This window comes from Chiroxiphia lanceolata, chromosome 3 (assembly GCF_009829145.1).
Source record: "Chiroxiphia lanceolata isolate bChiLan1 chromosome 3, bChiLan1.pri, whole genome shotgun sequence".
NCBI lineage: Eukaryota > Metazoa > Chordata > Aves > Passeriformes > Pipridae > Chiroxiphia > Chiroxiphia lanceolata.
In genome coordinates this window covers 71,171,097-71,192,555 of record NC_045639.1, presented here as the reverse complement: position 1 = coordinate 71,192,555, position 21,459 = coordinate 71,171,097, and the positions used below count along the sequence as shown (strand labels likewise).

The following is a 21,459-nucleotide window of genomic DNA, read 5'->3' as shown; positions in this document are numbered from 1 at the left end:
CATCAAAGTGAGGGATAAAATTAATCACTGTTCTTTCACTGGCTTGGATTCACTGCAATTCAGAAGTTCTTTTTCTCTCCTTCTGTGTTGCAACTGAAAGATGCTGAAAGCTGTGAAACTGCTCCACTCTGAAATGTCCTCATTCTTGTACATAGGTTTTTCCCATTCACCACTCTTTTGTAGATATCTGACAATATGAAGTTGGTTGCATGTATTTTATATTCAAAAAGGGCAGCATGATCTCAGTTTTATATAGCACTAATGGAAGACTGGGTAATAAACATGCACTGTGCTATGCAGAGCAAGTTCAATACGGACCTGGCAACAGGGCACAAACTCCGTGGAACTCCAGTGAAGCCTGGGACTTTCCCATTTTTGAAGGACATCCTTCCTAGCTGCTTTACCATGCTATTATTTCACTCACTTCACAGCCTGTCTGTGCAGCCAGACAAGCCTCTCTGAAAAACATACGCACACTCATTCTCCTGTCCAGCCTCAAATGCTTCTTTTTGGCAGCTGCCCATAGACCAATAGGAGCAAGACTCTGTAGTCAGAGATGGAGTCTCTTCTGAAGCCCTGTCAGATTATGGCACTATCAAGAGACTCAACTGTTTGAAGTGTGATGAAGTGCCTTGGATGCTGAAGGAGCCAAAAATTGTGGGTCACTGAGACTCATTTTGAAAAGTTTTATTTTTAAATCCCACCTCAGGCTTTGCCTCAGGAATGTGTGGAAATCTCCCGGTGAACTCATGTTCAAATCAGGGCGAGTTTCTGCCTAGTGGCACGGCTGAAATCCTCAGGGCACAGGCTTTGGTTTGCTCCAACGCGGAAAACTCAAACCACCCTCTATGAAACTCTTAGCTAAAACGCAAAGCTAACTGGAGAAGGTGTTGGGATCAGGTAGAGGTGCAGCTGGAAGAACTCTCTACCAGGAAGCTAGCAGCTCTCCTGGGAGCAGGGGAGAGTGGGCTGGCCAGCGGAGGCTGTCTCCACCCTTTGTAAGGGAGGATGAAATACCTTGTTAGGCTCTAGTTACTATGGGACATGGCTGAAGCTTGACCTGGTTTATGAGCCAAGCCCCAGTCTTATGAATTCAATAGAATAATTTATGTGGACCTCAGTGGGATCTGGTTTTGGCCTAATATGCTTTGTTTAGCATCTTGAGTGAAGGAAACATTTTTCTTTAGATTACAGTTGAAAGATTCTTGAGTTTCTGCTTAAGTCTTATGGTGGCAGTATATTGCATACCCATATTTCTTTCTTTTTCTTTAATAAATCACATTTCTCCTGTACTTAGCCTTTGACCAAAACCTGCCTGCTTGAACTGCAATAAACCTGGCTGGTCAGTGATGTCTCTGCTGAAAACAATCCACTTCAACCACACTATGTATGCACTGGCTGACCCCCAGGCTACCACATCTCTTCCTTCCCTCCACTCCTCCAATCCCTCTTGCTCCAGGTACTTGTGAGGAGTGGAGGCTTTGGGAGCAAAGGGAGACAGAGACTATAAATACTTGTTTGTGTAGCCGTACTTCTGAGGCATAGGGATTTGCTGGAGCTGGGGCCAGAATGAGAGAGCTGTGCTCAAATCTATCAGATTTGTAAAGTACAGATGTGATAATTCCACTGCAACCACAAAAGAATTTACAACAGGAAGTGCTGCAGCTGTTACCTATTAGCATTAGTACAAATTACGCAAAACAAATTGTTAGCAGACGTGTTTCCATAATGTTTAACTCCTGGCAGTGAATAAAAGTGATTTTTTTTCGAGCAGAATTCTAGATTTCCAAGGGAATCGACTTCCAACTGCCCCTGAAGGGAGCACGGATTGGAGAACAGCATGCAAATACTGCAAGGTATCAGAGGCAATGTGTGCAAGAACTTACCTGCTTTCTCTGACAAAGGTGTTTGAATTTGGGACAGCAAAATCCCTCAGACCAAATCCCAGGGCACAACACCTCTTTCCAGCGAAACCAGTTTCAAAACAGGGTAGCAGCTGGTTTTGGTCCTTCCATACCTGCTGCCTTGCTGGAATGAACCAGCAGCAGGCAGTGCTTTTGGGCACCTTCTCTGCCTCCCTCCTTGATGCTTGGGGAAGAGCCAACCAACTGACTCTGGGGAGGGAGGCTGCATTCTGGAGAGAAGAAGTGCCTGAAAAGCATTTAATTTTAATTAATAAAAAGGGGGCATTTAATTCTTGCCTCCCTCTCCTGTGCCAACAGAGGACCAGTTATACCCGGGTGGATGTCTGACCCTGGAGATGCTCCTTCATGTGGTGAGCTGAGAGGTCATTCCTGGAAGGACCTGGGGAATCACCCTCCTGTTGTCTTTTTTCAAATAGAAACCATTCAAATGAAAAGAGAGAGAAGGCACTAACTAATTAACTGAAGGGTTTGGGTATGTTTTGGGGAGGTAAGAGCCGACAGATTCCTCCCTGAGCTTGTGCAGCCCCCAGACTGCACAGTGAGGGATGGGAGGGTGCTGCACCCCATGGGCAGGAAGGGACCATGGGATGGCTGTGCCAGGGCAAGAGGAAAGGCCATCCATAACTGCTGCAGTCATGGCCGGGCTTCGGAGGATGGTGTGTGCTCCTGTTGCTGATCCAACACAGAAACTTCACCAGCCATTTTCTTGTTGTTTTGCTAATTGTTGCTGGTTTTGCTAATAATGCTCTATTTGATCTCTTGCAGCTATCCATTCTTTAAGAAGGAAGGAAGTGTAACTCATGAAGACTGCTGACAACCTATAGAAATTCAGCAATCATTAAGGGTAATAACAGCCCAGGGTGATGCTTTACATGCCAGTCCCAAGGGTGCCTGCCTGCATTAATCACACTGTGTGAAGCTGCTAATGCTGCAAAGGCTACTGCACTCCTCAGCCTGCCAAGCAAGACAGTGGGCTCTGAGAAGTGGAGGTAATCCCAGAGGCATTTCTTGAAACTCAATTAGGTCTGGCTAGGAAAGGAGGCATTTACTGGTGCAAGAGAAGAGACTGTGATGTCAGGTGGATGGGAAAGCAATGTGGGTGGCCTGTGTTGGCAGCTGATGCTGAGCTGGTCAGCCATGCTAGATGCAAGAAGATGATCTGCCAGGGAGGACTGTCTCTGTGCTCCCAACACCTTGTAACTGTCATTTCAGCAAGGGAGAAGTGGTCCCCAAGTCCTTGGACTTTACCTGCTTGCTTCTTTTTTTTTAAAAATAGTGAATGCTCACAAACAGTTGAAGCTGCCTGAAGCAACCAAAGTGTCTTTTGATCCAGCTATGAGTGCTTAGAAGTAAAAAAGAGGCACATGTGTTGCTTTTAAAGGTATCACACATCCACCCACCTGTTGGGAACAACTGGGTTGGCTACAGCCTGAAGCAAGAGTTGGAAAAGGAATAGCAAGTGAAATAATTTGTACAAGTGGTGTCTAGAGCAGCAGTCAATGGAGAAGCAGCTGACATGCATGTTCTGGTTTTTCAGCGCCTGTTCTGAGGAAAAGGCCTGACACCCTTAGCACAGCAGAGCTGCTTAACTACCTTCACTAATAAGACTTGAAAGAGAAAAATTATTTACAATTGCAATATTACTGCAGTAAGGTGTGTCTCCTAATTACCTCTCAGTGAAAAAAAAGCCAAAAAACACAAACCACCATACAAAGAAGAATTCTTGTTACAAGCATTACTTACATGTAAAATGAATCCTCTTACTGCCTCCCCTGTGAAAAACAGAACATTAAATCTCATGACCTGGGCAGTCCTGACGTACTTACAAGTGTCATATCAAATGAGATAGCACCACTGACTGTACACATCAGATACATACATGAAAACTATTTCAGCATATTGAATCATATGTATGAACATCATTACCACCATGGAGTCTATTAGTACTGCATTGGTATTATCAGCCCTCTTGGCTGTAATGTCTGGAGGCAGGTGGGGGGATGGAAGGAAGGGTGAGACACAGAACAGAATGGGAAGGATTCTTATTCATGGAAGCCTAGTTCTGGGGTGGCTTTTTTTCCCCGCTCTCAGAATAAAATGTGAGGCTACAGATTCTCCAGGAAAAGACAAAAAAATGCAAAACTCTTCTTCGAACACAAATGTTCTACTTCCAAAATGTCAAAATGATGTTTTGACATTACTGAAAGCTGTAGTTTCAGTTAAATAGAATTTAATGTTAGAAAGTGACATGCTTTTATGAAGAGTTTTGATTTTGACAAACTGGGATTTTCCAGCACTGAAGCCATCCGATAAAGTCTAACCAGCCCTGACTATTGATATATTACAGCAAGATGGAGTTTAAAGTGGAGGAATTAAAATCACCTTTTGAAAAAGCACAGAGGTTAACTAAGTTCAAAATTGCAGGGAAATAAAAAGGAAAAGATTGTCTGAGAACTCTCTGAAAGTGATATTACTAATACAGGAAGATTTTTACATATTTTGGGAATCTTTTTGGGAAACCCCCCATTTTTTAAAAAAAATGTAAGAGTGAAGAATCAACTGTACAAGTTTGATGTTGATGAAAAGTCACCTCTGCCTCAACCAGATAGCTGACTGAATTTCCATTCTTTATACCACAAACACAAAATGATGTTGGATGAGTGTTGTGTTCCAATCATTGGCACATTTAGGGTTCCATATATTACATAACTCAACAGTATATGACTTTTCAATTAACACAATTGTTCAGCTATTCCTATTAAGAGTGTTTTGGCATGCAGACAGGATTTGCTGAAAACTGATCAGTCCTGTAAAGATACAATCCTGCAAATTTATGACAACTTCTTTAATTTGGGAGAGTAGCCCCCAAGAATTTAGTGAAAGTCTTATAGGATATGGTTTCTCCTATTTTTAAGGATTTTCAGGATTAGGCCTTGAATGGGTAGGAGTTCTAGTCTAGCAACATGCATCAAGCTGAATTTTATTCTAAGAGGTATTTTTGGTAACATTCTTTTCTACATAAACAGGGTCAAATAGCACGATGTCTTGTGTATTATCAGGACTCCATTTCTCAAGTCAGCTGAGCCAACTGGCTCTAAAATCACCTGCATGACTTAAAAACGCTTGCTGCCTCCCCTTGTCATGCACTAAGGGTTTAAACTATATAGATGTGTCCCCTCGTAGTCCTTCTTTTAGATGAAAACAAGAACATACCCATTCCACAGATTACTTCCTCAGCTTGAGACTTGTTCTCTTCCCGGACTACATGGAGTATCAATGGGCACCTTTTAGATTTGTGTAAGAGGCAGAAGTGAATTTTTAATTCACTTGAGACATAAAATCCAGCACATCTATCTGTGTACTGAAAACCACGATGCAGTCAGAAACCAACCCTACAGCATCTGTGCTGGACTTGACCATTATTGCAAACTGCAGAGATGTGCTCAGGTCCTCATGAGGAACACTCCCACCCGGCTCCCTCTCTTTTTCACGGTGCAAATGAAAACCCAGAAATGCTGTCCAGAAATTTTTTCTTAGAGTGCCACAAACTGTGTGCCAGATTGAAACGGCTCGGGGAAGGGAGCTGACAGCTGTGCATGCCAGACACCGTGGGAGCTGTCCACCCCCTGTTTGGTGTAACGGGAAACATCCTGTCAGAAACACTCTCTGCATTTGGGCTTTTCTTGAATTAATTATCTGTAGATGGTAACGCGCTTATCCTGCTGTGAGTCTCTGATTCCTTGGCGGTACTTAAGGATGTGCTCGCTTTGAGAGTCATGGTGGTCAAAGCTCATCAGACAGAACAGCATCATAGCTCCAGCCACAAGTTTGCTAGGGCTGCTCCCTCTAGCGGGGAAAAATACCTTAGCTGGGAAAAAAACCTTTCCCCCGCTATTTTCTTTCTTTCTTAATTTTTTTTTTTTTAAACTCTCTTTTCTGTCTTTTTTTCTCTTTTTTTTTTTTTTTTTAATTTTTTTTAATTATTTTTTTTTAAAGTGAATAATTCAAGTTTTCCAGATAGTGCAAGACAGCTCCCATCAGACAGTAGGTGACCAAATGCTGCACTTTTTCAGTCCTCGAGCAAGGACAGTGTAGCTGGTGCCCAGCCGATGCAGGTCAGCCGTTACTCCTCCGAGGTGGAACCATGGCAAGTCAGGAACATTTCATTTGTCTTTTGGCAGTCCTCAGCATATGTTGTAACTATGTTTGGTTTTGATTTTCCACTTCTGATTACAAAAATAGGACCTACTATAATCATAATAATATTGATGATACAAAATAACTATTGTAATTATATAATTTTTGGCATATTATTAACACAAAGCAGCACAAAAGATCCCATTGGATTAAAAACAGGTGACAATGCACAAATGCTAAAAAAGACCAAGTCTTTGTTAAAAAAGAGGGAAAAGCAATCTGCAAATGAATGCATTTCTGTAAGGCAATATGTTACCTTTAGTTTTCCATCTAGGTTTAGCTCAGATTCTGTTGTTCAAGAAATTGTTAGAACTTGGCTTGCTTGAGTTTATCAATGTGGTAACACAGTTTCAGCGCAGGTCCCAGTTTCAGCCCTAGGTATTTCATGATCATGTCGCTTTTCAGAAGTAACAAAGCATTGCCATCAATCTCCTGGTTTCAAAAGACAGAAAGAGAATCAAGTGTGTTAACGTCCTTTCCCCCACTGCATTCTGACACATTAAACAAGGTGAATTAGTAACAGCATGTCTTTTAGGGGTAGCTGAAATGCCATGCATTTTGAAATTTCACTAAAAAAATTGAAATCTGAAGTATGCTAGAAGGAAGATGTAAAAGAGAGTTTAATTAAATACTACTTTTTATTCTCCAAGGAACTTTAAGATTTTTCTAGGTTTTCAATTATTTTGCAACTAAAAGGAAGATTTTTTAAAAAATCAGGGTTGCTCTAAACCCAGTTGTTAGAAAAGCCTAGAGAGAAAGGAATGAGTGATGGAGAGAGAGGGATGTGGCCAGGGAACTGCTGACAGCACACCTCTCGATCTCAGTTCCAGCTTTGTCCCTTGTTATCTGCATGTTTCACATATCTCCAGTACACTTATATCCAGTGAGGCGTGTATATACATGTACATACCATGTATATATATATGCCACATATATATATGCCATATATATATATACACACCATTCCATATATATATATATGGATTCTTTTCTAAAATTGAAAAGAGCAGTAACTTGCTTATTTCATTGCATTTATTAATAAAATTTGTTACATTTTAATTTAACTTCCATGTAAATGGATGAAATTGCCACCAAATTCAGTTGTTTACTCCAGACCTGTTGGCTTGACAACCTTGTGAAATTACAAAGTACTGTACTGAGCACAAGGTAGCCGTAGTGCACAGAGTAGTTCACATGTAGTTCTCTTTCACTATTAACTGTAGAACACAGAAACTTTCAGCTATACTGTCCTTCCTTGGACCCAGTCTCTCTTTTTTCTTGACTATATTAGTGGATCTGCTAAAAAGTACTTGCCCTCCCCAGGGTCTCCAGCATGCTTACATACTTGGACCATCAGAGCTAAAACATCACAAGTGTATGCATACATATGCATACACACATATACACACACTCTAATGCTATATGTATTGTATTCTGTGATTTTGATGGTCAGATCTTTCCACTGTAATCCATTGTCTACTTATTAAGCAATACTATGGATCCTAATTTGCCCTGAACATTATTATTCCATTCAGTAGGTGATTTAGCTGATGAGCAGTTAAGGTCACTTTCTGATTAACTCAATCAATTAATGGTCTTCATTTTGCAACCCCCACTCTATCCATAATAGAAGCCCTCTTCACCTTCCCTCTCTTTCCCATTATCTTAAGGAAGCTAAGGTAAAGTAAGAATAAGTGTTATATATAATTACTATTTGCATAAGAAATAAAAAAAGATCTCTAACTGTGGTGCTATAGGGCAAAAACACTGTTAAGGTTTAGGTGCAGAGACAGCTGTTTCTAGATGTTGAGTTCAGCATTTTATTATTTCCATTATTATTACTGCGTAGGGGTCAAAATTAAACTGGATGACAACAGTATGCCCAAGGGAGCATTTATATCCAATTAAATATCCCATATTAGCCATGTCTCTGTGCAGATTCTTGGCTTGACTTCTTTACAGTATTACTGTGTCAGCCCTTTTAAAAATAATTTAAAAAAGAAGAATTTGATAGCATGGTCCCCACATCTGCAATAGCCCCACCAGAAGATCTTGAGCCAGGTTAGGAGCTGGTAAAATACAGTGCCATCAGTGCAATTAGCTTGTTTCACATGCATTGAGATCTGGAACACTGCAAGTCAGAATACTGCGGGAGATCATTATCATGTTCCTGCTGATGCCTTAAGCCCCTATTAGTTTTTTATTTTCCTAATTTTTGTAAGTTTTTAAGTAGTAGAAGTAGATTTTAAAAGCAGCAGCCCTCACTCCCTTTCCCTGTAGTACAAGTAGTTTACACATTCCTTAACCCTCTTACCCCATTCTATGCTCCCCATATCAAATCTACCCCTGAATTCAGCGGCAATGTTTAGTCTCTTGTCAAGGCAAGGCCTATACTGTTTAGAGAACACCCATAGGCCTGAACAACAGAACAGAGTCAAGAACTAGGTGACTGTGTACCCTTTGTGCTCTGAAGATGGTGATGGTGATGAAAAGGTGGTCCCAAAATACACCCCAGACTCAATTCTAAGGGGGTGGACCCGGGGCGGACCAGAGCAAAGGCTACAGGGGATTGGACTGATGGTATAAAATGTAACATCTCAAGCACAGCTGGTGCACGTGTCTTGTAACATCTATTGCCTTGGCACAATTAAACCCTTTCCTTATCTCACCCCCAATTAACTGCTCCTGAGGTGTTTTTAGCATTAACATTCCACAGCATCACTGCAAGACAACGGACACAGAAAACATATGAGCTGTGAAATCATGATAGTGTGGATATGAACATATAGTTTCCTCCTGCCTGAGTATTACTGTGTTTGTGCTGGCCTCTTGCAGCACCTTGTTCTGAGGATATTGTTCAAAAAGCAGAGTAGCCCCTAAACAAGCTCTATGCCATGCGAACGAGAATTGCAGCCAGTGGTGGATGTCCCCCAGATTGAGGGACACCTCTTTTTCTTTTAGTAAGATGAAAGTACCCACCTTCATGGGTGTTTAAGCACTTAAATCTAAGTAAAATCAAAGATTTCAGGATCTATATCATGCTTGGGATATAGATATAGACATGTCTTTGCCTTCTTTGGTATTCTACAGTGTCATGAACAGACACCAGCCCTGGTAAGGCCACCACCTGCAACAGGAGCGCAGCAAGTGGCAGCTCAGTGGTCAGTGCTCAGACACTTGTGATCAAGATCTGGAGAAAGACACGTGCTCATAAATCTAATGTCTAGCACTATCAGAGGTAGGTAGCTATTCGAATATGTTAAACTCAAAGTTTTTTGTCCCCTTCAGGTATGCATTTGCCAATCACTGGCCATAATTAAACTGTCAGACCATAACATTCCTTCAACCCCTTCCAGCTTGAGTTTTCTACCTGATAATTCCCAGTGTAACTCTTTCCACTTCGCCGTTTCCCTTCCCCTAATCTTTCTACCAACTCTTTCCAGCTGATAGAGCACTGCATGGCGCACAGTGCTGCTACAAGGTCCCTGGCCAGGCCAATGGCTCCTTTCCATGAGACCAAAAGCTCTGTCATCAATGAGCTTGGCTCTCCTTGGTACACAGACATGGTGAGGGAGCAGGGAACAGTGGAGGGGAGCTAGTAGGACGCTTCTCAGTCTCTGGTGGACATTCTCAGGAGCTACCAGTGACAGGGCTCCTTGGGTGTCTTGGTAAGTAGAAGAGTTTCTGCTCCTGGTGGAAAGAGCAGAGACAGAGACAGATCATCCTGCAGCACCTGTTGTGCCAGTGAAGGATGTGGGCTGTATGTAGGAAAAGCTGGCTCCAGGGGCTGAAGTCAATACCCAAATAGCCTAATAGAGCAGTGGGAAAGCATACTGCCTGCATGCAGGATACATCCTCCAAGCCTTTTCTTCCTGCTGGTCCCACCAGCCTCCCCCTACCAGTGTCATAACTCAGATGAGTTGATTGCCAATGCAACTATTTCAGGCAATAGCTGGGCCTTGTCAATGACAGTAAGTGCTTCTAAGTAAATTATGCACCCTCTTCACATAAATATTGAACATACAGGAAGATATGGCTGAGGTTAATGGACTAATCACTTGTCTCTCACCCCTGGGGTCTTTGTGCTAATCCAGATGAGGTTTGAAGGCTGAAAATTTGCAGGGACATATATAACTCAAAGGTGTAATTGAATTGAGTTGTGTGGCAATCATACCCAGGTTCTCACACCTGTGGCATATTTTACCAGGAAACCAATGATAAGTAGAGCCTATGGGTGCTGGATGTGCAGCAAAGGATGACAGGGACAGTCTTTAGTGGTAATTTAGCTTGATCTCTTCAGTCATAGAGCAGCTGCAGTATCATGGCATGCTCTAGTGCAGCTGGCCCATGATTGCCTCTAGTGTGCCACTGCCCTGCTGCTACATAAAAGCATGTTGTGCCATACTTTGCTACAAGTGGAAACTAGAAAAAACTAGTGCTTTTGCACTCTTCATATTTACAAGACAAACTTTAAATGTTTGGGGTTTTTTTTCCTTTGGAATGTACATCTTTCTGCCTTGCATGATGCACAGCCCCTTCTGGTACTCTCAGAAACTCATTCTAAAGCAAGTTACTTCAAATCTGAAGGTGGCTTGTTTATCTGCTTGGTTGCCCACATGACCAGAATAGGCCATGTTTTCATTATCAGCTTAGAAGGCAGATCTGACTTCTCTGAAGAAAGCAGGAAAAGTAGGCCAGCACCTGACCCCGTACTTGCAGATTTGGCCCTAACACCACTGTGCCTGCTGTAGCTCTCATGCCACAGGCCTGTCTACAGAATGGCAGATGACCTCAATACCTTCTTAGGGTAAGCAGACACTAAGGCCTGTGTTCATCTTCATTTTCATCTGCTCCTCAGTCACCTCCTCTCCTCAGTATCTGGAAATCCTGCATCCAGAGTGCAGCTGAAAGTCCATAATTTGTCTCCCTCAGCTGTTGTCTGTGGCCCCACATTCCTACCTATTGTTGCTGGCACATGGCAAGGAGTGAGATCTAGTCACCAAACCCTCTCGCTTGCTTTGCAGCACCTGGGGTGCTGTTCAGGACTCAGGGCTGGGGAGCAACTCTCATTTAGACCCAGGTCCAGGCACTTACATTCAAAGTTATGACCTCCAGCTGAACACAAACAAGTTACTTTTACAATAAAATCCATTTCTCATAGTCAGACTGAATTGATCAAAGACAGATGGAGAAGGCCAAAGATGCTAATAGATACACTGGTGCCAGCTTCATGTGCAGCAGCAGAACAAGAAATTTCAGATCAGACGAGTTTACAGTCTTCCTCTTTACTAATTATGAATAATATAATTTCCATCACTGGAGATTGCATCACAAAAGCAACTACCATATCCTCCAGTGAGTCAGCAGGTCTGTTAAATTTGGTTATGTAGTTACATAATACTGAGGGGAAAAGGATTAAAAGCTTGGTTGTTTTAGGTTTCTCCTGCTAAATATCTGGAGACACATAAAAAATGGTCTTCAGAGAAGAATCATAGATATCCTGTGAAAAAAATTGTCATTGAGATGAGGGGGTTTTTGTGCCAATCTGACAATGAAAAATGAGCACCAGATCCTCAGTGCTTTCTTTCTTTGTAGGCTTGGCATAGAAACAATTTATGCTCTGGTAGTTGGGAACAAATAGTGAACATTTTATAAAGACACTGTTAGAGTCTCCCCATTGAAGGATAAATGGATAGAATAGCATAGTATATCATAGAATAGCACAGAATAGGACTGTTTCAGTTGGAAGGAACCTACAGTGATCATCTAGTCCAATTGCCTGAGCAATTCAGGGCTGACCACATTACAACATGTTATTAAGGGCACTTTCCAAAAGCCTCTTTAACACTGACAGGGTTGGGGCATTGGCCACCTCTCCAGGAAGCCCATTCCAGTGTTTGACTACCTTCTCAAGGGATAAGTGAATTTTCCTCAGCACAAGTCCCCCAGAGAGCCACCCTCACAGGGCCCTGTGTTCAACCTGATTGAGCACAAACACTGCCTGTAGCAGCCAAAGGCAGCTGAGACTACATGTGAGACATGCACTGGCTATCTCTTGGGACTTAAATTACCCAGAAGTGGTAAGGGCAGCCTTCTACATACGTGTTTTCTGAAGAGCTCCACGTGGGGACCTAAAGCGTGGGGGTCTGCATCCTTCACAAACCAAACCACATCATCCACCGTCCAGGTCAAAGGATTCTTGCTTGATGGTCGAGCTGCATCTTGTTGTTCTGGTGAAGGACTCGAGGCTATTGGTACAAAAAAGCCCACAGCAGTGGATTACAATGGCACAAAGCAGTTTCCTTGGTTTGTGAGTATGCAGGGGTGTGGCAGCCCCACTGTGGCATTGGATGTTGGACCTGAGTGTGCAAATATCAGCCTGAGATGGTGGAATAAGGAGAAAAGGGGACATGGAGTGGTTTCCAATCTGACTTCTTATCAGAAAACACAATCCCAGCTGGTGAATTGCGTTAAAAAACATGAAACCCTCAAATTCCTGCTGGGGAAGGAAAAATGTGCCAGCTGCCAGGCTCTTAAACTGAGCTGCCCCTGCTGTCTGATCTTCAAGCAGCAGGGATCTTGGCCCAAGAAGACACTACCCTCCCACCTGGAGAGAAAATTCTTCTGCACTAAACAAAGGAGTTTGCCATTGAATGCAAAGGCTAGAAGATAAAATCAGGATTTAGCAAATAGGTTTTTTTCCTTTGCATTCAGATATCCAGACTTACAGCTTAAAGGAAGGTTTCCAGTCCATATCCTCCTAATCTTAGTCTCTCACAAAGCTGATGGTCTCCAATGAATGCTGATTTGGAAAGTTATTAAAACATGTGAAGATGAACATTGCACATGTGACTTTTTAATGGTATAAGCCCTGGATGATTTAAGGTCACTTCAGCTTGCTGTAGCTTTAAATCAAGTGAATAAGGCATGTTGGAATGAAAGTGCATTTATGTTTTTATTCTTAGTCTCTGCAGAATTATAAATCTGAACCTCCACCTCAATATAATTTGTACCCTCATTTATGCTGCTTCACTATGACGAGAACTATATTATGCTAGGTTACAGGAAAGCTCTTTCCATTTGTTTATATCCACATCAAGCAAACTTTTCCTTAGCAAGCAGCAGCATACAGATGTATAAAACGTTACTTGCCCACATCTGCTCTTCTCTTTCTGTCAAGGCCCAGTTTTTAATGAGAGATGTGCAAATGGTAAGCAAGCAAACACTACAGAAGACTAGAAATGAAACAGAAGAGTGCAGGTAGAGGGAGACCACAGGTACCTAAACTGGAGCCTGGAGAAGCCCCCAGGTAGACAAGAGGCAATCAGAACTGCTGAGGAGAGAAGGGATGAGCTTTCCAGAGAAGTACTGAGCTTATAGAAGCAGACTAGATGTACAAGAATCCTCATGCGTGACTCAAAACATGATCCTAATGCATGTGAGCAAATGTATTGGGATGGGTTTGTGGCTTATGTAGGTTGTCATTTCATTGACTTCAACAGAGCTTTGCTGATTTACATTAGCTGAGACTTTGCCCATATATGCCCAGTAATGGTTTTATGTGCATATTGACCCTTTTTTTCTTGCCACTATGCTCATTTCACAGTATAATGTAATGAGGTATATTTTGCAGTTACTCAGGATGAACTCCAGAAAGCAGTAGTGCTATGAATTTGCAAATCTGGTTGATGGGCTTCATAATGGGATGGAATGTAAATATCATGATAATTGCACTCTCATTTGCTAAGTCACTGTTCTGGATATAAAGGACAAGGAATAGCCACAGGTCTTTTTAATTAGACAGCAAGGACTGGTGTTCATATGGACTCAGGCGACCCTGGGCTCTGCTCACAAAATAAATGCAATACACAATGGTACAGACACCATCTGGAGCCTTTGGCATGAAACAATGAAGACAAAGAGTGTAAAATGAACAGGGTAATCTTGGCCAACCCCTGGATCATCAGTAATATTTAGGAACTTTGTCAGGGACAAGCGGGAGAACTGAAACTTGTCTGAGAGATAGAGGGGAGAGTATTTCTCCCCTTCATGATCTGTCGGTGGTTTGGATGCCAGCTGATGCATGAAGGTATTGGGCACTGCAGCACCTCAAACCAAAGGTCAGGGAGAAAAACAGGCTTTTGCAAACTAGGTGGAAAATAGAGGGATTAGACAAAGGTTTGGCTGTGTGCAAAGTATTGCAGGAGTTTCTATGCTACTGCCATAACCTGGTCAGGGGAGATGTCGTGCCACTACTGAGAATCCCATTTTTTCCCTTTAATTTGTATAAACGTAAGGAAAGCCCAGAGGGCTTATCCTGCGTTTCACTCAGGGCATAAAAGAGCAGCCTGGAGCTCAGTGACTCTTGCCTGCAACCTGATCCTTCCAGAAATACAATATCAGGAAAGGGCAAAGGGTAGCAGAGAGACCTGAGTGCAGCTGTGAGCCTTCACAGGTATTGGAAGTACCTGTAATGAAAGGAAGGGGGAGGAAAACAGAAGGTTGAAATGACAGGAGGAATCTGTTCATTCCTTCACAATCTAGCAATCAATAGCACAAATCTGATTTCTTAAAGACAAATACATAAATGACCTTTCTAAAGAGACTACATGGCTAGAACTCTTCCAGGCCCTAGCAGGTGAAGATAACCCTTTCAAATCCCCACCCGAGGTATAACATAATAATATAAAAACAAGAATTATGTGTTGATATTAATTCTTCAAATATTTTTTTACTTTATTTACCTACCTAGTATCAAGTCCTGGATTATCCCCTGCTTTCTCATGAATTAGGATGTGTTATTTTACTTTTGTGAAAGGGGCTATCTTTAAATGTTATTAATAAAACTGGGATACCACCAGTTTGTGGCCAAATATCAATTTGTAGCTGGTGAGTTTGGAAACAATCTGGTTTTCCATATATTTTAGAATTTATTTTGCTGCTTAATTTATTTGGCTTTTTTAACATTTTAGTTTACCCACTTGAGTGTAATTTCTCTATTTACAAACGAAAATAGATCATTTCATGTCTACACAAAGGCACGGAGTTTGTTTCAATACCACCAGTTTGCTAAAAGACTATATTAAGCATGAAAGTGTTTGATGGCAGCGGGGCAAGTGCTATACATTTTTTCTTATCTGAAGGTGTTCACACTTAACCTAAGAATTAGATAAATGAGGAAGTCTCATGTCTCCAGGGTATCCTATGCCATCCTGTCATCAGAATTAATCAAGATGATAATGAATACTCAGATTACAAAGAGATGGGAGTGCTTGCGACCAATAATTATTTTTAGAGATCATAATCTAGGTCAAATCCAATTTCCTGTTTTTGACAGGTGGCAAAAATTTGTCAAATTAATGGAATGGGATATGGAAATTTAGGTAATCAGAGGGAAGCACTTTCCCATCCTGCCTCAAGGATATTGGGGAAGAACAGTGAAGAGGTTCCTCTGCAGAGGAAAGTCTCTGGGCATCCCACTTGAGACCATTGCCTGCACAGAAACAGCTGGAATTACCACATCAGTGGCCAAAGCCAAGTGAAGCTGAGAGAAAGACGTGGCCTGGCTTGGTCTGTGTTTTCACTCCACACAGGCTTTTCTCTACCACTCACCTCAGGACCTTCCTGAGAGGGAGAATGAAGAGAGAGCCAACATCCAAATGGCTGCAGAGATGTGACAAGGAAATAAAATGCTAAGATGGAGTTAAACCTGCAAAAGAAGGAAAGACAAATAACAGACTCCCTAAATATGTTCTTGGCAAACAAACAGAGCCCAGAGGGAGTACAGTCATTGATAGATAAGAGTGGAAGGGGAGTGACAGATGAACTTTAATATTGCTGCAGGCCTAAATGATTTCTTTGCCTCAAGGGAAGGGGGTGGGAATGAAATTTTAAAACGTTCTCTCTGATTGCACTGGAGCAGATAATAAGGAGCAGCAGATCTACTGAAACTAAGCAGAAGTAGCAGACCCTCAAAGGCGCAGAGAAATGGGAGTTATTTTAAAAACAAACCACCTCAGACTATAAAAAATGACAAAAGGAAGGCTTTGTAGAAGACACTTTTCTAAAAATCTATGGCATGCCAAGCGGGAGGAGAGGTATCAGAAAAGCAGGCATCTGGGACAACACAATTACAGGATATTTATGAGCACTGGGGGGGTTGATGAGCCATGGTCAGCAGAGAGCTCTGCAAAGAAGATTGGGTTTAACGCGTCCATTTGCACCGGCCAGCATTTGCAGGACATGTCAAGCACCACCTGGCTGGTGTCCTCAGCCTTGCAGTGCATCGGAGAAGAGTCCCTGTCCCACCAGGGTAGCAGCTGCTCCCACTTACAGCATGGCACACACCGTGTGGGGATGAAACGTTGCAGGTGCTCCTCCACCCGCTGCAGACGCAGCCCAGTATCCAGCTGCACGAGATGGGCGTTAAATATTTATTTGGCCTTTTCTTACTTTGCCTCTCTTTTGTAGTGGGGAAAAAAAAAGGCAGCTCACTGAAAGCACCAAAACTTTCAGACTGTAAATGTCCTAAAAAATTAGCAGGCAAGATCTATCTGCTGAAGAAATGGTACCCAACAGTGAGGCTCACAATACCATCAGCAGCTCCTTTGCCTTGGGGAGATGCTGGATCTAGCTCCCACAAGGAGCTTGCAGCATTATTCTGGAAAAACAGAGATTTCTAACCCTGTGCCCCCAAATGTTTTCAGGAAATACATGCATTAACAAGCAAAATTGCCTCTTTAACAAAGACCCTCAGGTGATAATAATTAACTGCTAATATTGGATAATAAAATTTACATAAAAATAACAAGCTACAGGGCAAGGTTAAGGTTATTATATTGTGGTTGAACACACAATTCTTCATACTTGGGATAAAGGCTTTGTCTGTTATGTAAGCAGGCTTGGAAAGGTTTATGATGTCCTTGACTATTCCTTCCCTGATTTAAAAGCTTCAGCTTGGCAAATGATGACAGGAAAGTGCATGTTTATCTGTTAGCAGCCCCAACTGGCTTTCTGAAATGAGATCTTTTTTATTTTTTTTCTGAATTTTTTAGCATAATCAAGGAGAATTAGGCATCAAGCTTCCAATCGCATTAATGAGAGCTTTGAGGTTTAATCTCATCCATTCCACTTGAAAGACATGTTCTGCTATGCACTGAGATATGTTTTATGATTATGGTTTTTTCCATTATATTTGCTCACCATGATAAATAAGGCAAGATATTTTTCATAACTATCCCTAAATAAATAGGATTGATTTGAGGTTTCAGAGATAAATTCTTCCTCTTTTTAATGAGTCCTGCCCATCCCTGCCTTGTAAGTATACAAACTGAAGAGTATAAGAACAGAGACTGGCATGCACCACTTACTCATCTTTGCTTACTTATGATTCAGCAACATATAAATTATGCCTAGAAAGAAGAAAAACACATATGCAGATTCCAAAGACTTTTGCAAGAGAGACTTTGTGAAGGCACTAATCAAACTCCAGTGTGATTGCATTAAGGCAATTGCAGAAAGATGTGTATTTTAAAAGTCCGGGATTGCCAGTAGAAGCGGAAGTAACATGGTGGGTGAAAATATGATAGCTGTGAAGAAATACGGTCTCTAATTTTAAGTGGGACCAGGAAATGCTTTGTAGGACTCTGGTGAGATTGCAGTGTTACAGAGCTGACACTATGGCAAATGGAGTAAGAGGTGAAACCAGTCTGTGACTGGAAACATTAAAGTGTCTTAATGCTGGAAGTGATATTGTCATGACTGCGTGAAGCACCTTGGACTTCATGGATCTCACTGTGTTGCCCATTACAGCCACAGAAAAGTGCCTGATGTGTCTGAGAGCAAGTGGCTCTCCTCTGTCTCAGAGGACCTGGCTACTGCCATGGACTACAGGAGACTCCGCTGGAGTCTCCAGAAAGCAGCTGAGTGGATCAGAGGAAACGTGATGGATGGTGGTGGCACAAATGTGCACTGGCTGTTTGTGCTGCCATACATGGGTGGAACGCAGGGAATTGCTATTCCCTCTGTTAGAGACCTTGACAGGAAACTCATCTCTGTATGGGTAGATCCTAATCTACAGTGGGTGATACCAGGACTAATAAATTGTTAAAAATTAAAAAAAAAACAAAACCAAAAACAAACAAAAAAACCCCCAACAGTATCAATGAATCCATAACCATTTAAATTATGTACACTGTATACCTTTCAGTTTTAGGAAGCCTTTACTGTTGAGCTGGCCAAATGACACAGAGATTCCAGAGGATCGAGGCTATGCAAGTGTCAAATACTTGTCACATAAAACAATACTAAGGTGTTTTGGGATGGGTCCTATTAACCCCAAGTATTATATATAACAGTTTCAAGTCAGTTGTAACTGCTTTAGAGATACATGTCATGGATGCTTGGTTCAAACACAATCTCTTCCTCTTTGCTCCTCAAAGTGCTTCAGTAAGTTTTAAGCTAGAGAAATACAGGAACCTGCAAAGCCTGTTGCATGACCAGTCTATGACTTTTTTGTTGGTTCAGTTCTGGAGAAAATATGTGCCATATTTCAGCCTTTCATTTTGTAGACTGTGGGTTTGTGGGAAGTCACAAAAAGAGAGATGGAGCTGTCTCTTGAAGCTTAGCTTCATGCTCAGGACCATGCGGAACTTTCACAAGGCATTGGCTGAGACTGAGAAACAGTGACATTCAGAATCAGAAACAAGAAGGGAAAGTAATGCAGCTGAACAAGCTTAAGATGCTCTGATTTTAGGCTTCAGCCCCTTGAACACAGTTTCCATCCCCTGATACCACGAGTTTTTTGTACAAAACACATTCTTAAGCATGGAAATTTTTTGTGTGCTGAAATGCACAAAGTATTCAATAAGCCACTGAGTGATTCAGGGAAGAAAACTCCATGAAGAGTTACTAAACATGAATCCACCACCTCTGGTTCAGGAAGTCCTTGAGCCACAAATTTCTGAAGGCAGAAAGGGTAGTGGGTAGTGCACCACCTCTGCATTTATCCTTTTCCTTGGGGCGCACTGCTGTTCCACGGTGGAGACAGGATGTGTGGCTAGACAGACCTTTGCTCTGAACTGCCCTGGCTCTTCACATATACTGCAAAGAGATAATGAGTGATATCAAGCAGAATGATAAAGATTTTTAAAGCAAGTAAGTAACAACATTGTTAAGTCTTGGCTTCTCACAGCTGCCAACTATAAAGCTTGACGAAAGGGTCCCAGTTCTGCTAGGAGGCTCTAAGGAAGCAGTAGGAGGCACGTTAAGCCTCTTGTCCTTCCAGCACCTGATTATGGCAGCCTGAGAGGCATTGAACAAGATCTGAAAGAAAGTGGCTTTTCATTTCCTTTTCTTTGTAACTGAGGCCACCAGTTCCTAGTGATGACCTTTTACAACTTGTTTGCAGTAGTGCATTTCTATACTATCTACTTTGCTTTGAGTAAAGTTGACCCTGTAAGTAAAGGAAAAATAATGAGAACCAAACACTTACTAGTGGTCTCTATAACAGACTAACGCAGGGGTAAACCAGGGAAACAAGTGTGTGAAAATAATAGCAAAGTGAATGGTGGTTTTGGGTAGGCATTGAACATTTAAGAAGGCAAACTTAGATAAACAAATGAATACAAGGATAAATACTTATAATACACATTTTGGAAGAAAAATGCTCTAAAATATTAAATAGCAAAAGTTCAGGAACAAGAAATAATACAGGTGTTGGGGAGGTGAGGGGTACTGAAAGAATTAAGTGAAGATTAAGAAAAGGAAAAAGAAAGAGGTTCTGGAATGGCTTCCAAGCAAGAATATGCAGAATCACTTGAAGTTTCCAGGGACAATGCAAGGGGAAAAAGACAATGTAATGATCTAATGGTAGACAAAGGAACTAGGGGAACTAGAAAGGCTTCTGCAAATATATAATGATTTTAAAAAAACCACACTAGATTGATGGTAGACTCCAATAATAAATGAGGAAGGAAAGAAATTAATGACTTAAAAATGGCTGAGACATTCAACTCCTTTGTTAGATCTGTCTTCAAAATGAAAAATGCATAAATGAAATTTGAATAATTAGTAAAGGTGAAGACACTGTTGGAATCACTACTGATAAAGACCTGCTAATTGAGAACTTGGAAAATGCAAACAAAGTTAAGGGAAGCTCAGTGAATTAGCTAACCCGTTTGATGAACTTGGGTAATTTCTAGAGGAAAAAAATCATGGTTAATAGGAACTATAGCTGATGGGCAGAGGTACTGACCCAGTAAATATAAGTCCTAGCAGGGTAACTGGACAAAAATACAAAGAAAGGGAAAAAGAAGAGTCATTTGAATGCAGTGGTTCCCATGGCATCCCTTGCATTTGCAGATAAACTTCTTATGACTTTGCTCCCTGAAGAACAAAAGAGCCTTGAGCAGTGAGCTAAATTATTTCAAAAAATATATGTTCTGCTGAGGAGTCTTTTTCAAGCAAAATCTGGCTTGGTTCATGATTAAAGGGGCAGGATAGGCCACACACTGGAAGCAAAACCTTTTGCGAAAATGCTTTAAGGTAGGCACTAATATTTGGGTTTGTTCTGCATCATATCTTGTACACAGCTGGTGTCATACAAATAACCTGCCAGTAGGCAGTATCAATCAATTAGGAGGAGTGCTTTATATATTAATATTTATATCTCTAAGTTGATAATAACAGTTGTGATTGCCACACAATTATACATAATACATATCTTTACATAATAACAGCTTTGAGAAACATTCACCTTTTTATTTAATGATGAACAGATTGATTTTGTGTTTACCTAGGTTATTACTTCTCCTTCTAAGTGGAAGCATGAGTGGTCTGGATGGATTCTATCACAGAACTATCTCACTAATTTTCTTGTGAATTTGGGAATGAGTTGAGATTCCAGCACATCACCAGCATAGCACATCACTAAATGGAAGATGTTTTATTACCACTTCTATTTCCTTCAAGACAGGCCCCGTTCCTTGTTGGGCTGGAATTCTGATGCCGCAAGCCAGTAGATGAGGACCCCCCTGAAGACATTTGAGCAGGATGATGGCTACAGGAGGAAGAGGAGCCTCCAGCAGGATGTCCATCTGCAGGACTCTGACGCACAGTGTACATGGAACCCATGCAACCGAAGGCAGCATTGGCAGGATCCAGGCTGTACTGTTTCCCATTTGCAGAATCAGCCAGGTAGTCCTCAGGTATAACTGTTTCTACTCAAGAAGTCCAGACACAAAAGAAACATCAGTAAAACAAAACCAATTTTAATTCAGCCTGTGAATTTTTTTTCAAAATTCCCTTTTTTTGATCAAAAAATATAGCTCCATTTCCA

At 41.6% G+C, this 21,459-nt stretch overlaps 1 protein-coding gene across 1 annotated transcript in view; it reads right to left on the bottom strand.

Moving 5' to 3' along the window:
* Window positions 1-5,860: 5,860 nt before the first annotated feature.
* The window catches only part of SCML4 (Scm polycomb group protein like 4), a 70,886-nt gene continuing 55,287 nt past the window's right edge, over window positions 5,861-21,459 (bottom strand). Inside the window, exons 7-9 of the mRNA XM_032684218.1 lie at window positions 21,074-21,340; window positions 12,225-12,370; window positions 5,861-6,554 (exon numbers count right to left, since the gene is read on the bottom strand). Coding sequence (XP_032540109.1) covers window positions 6,429-6,554; window positions 12,225-12,370; window positions 21,074-21,340 — 539 coding nt within the window. The 3' untranslated portion in view covers window positions 5,861-6,428. The remainder of the gene's footprint in view (window positions 6,555-12,224; window positions 12,371-21,073; window positions 21,341-21,459) is intronic.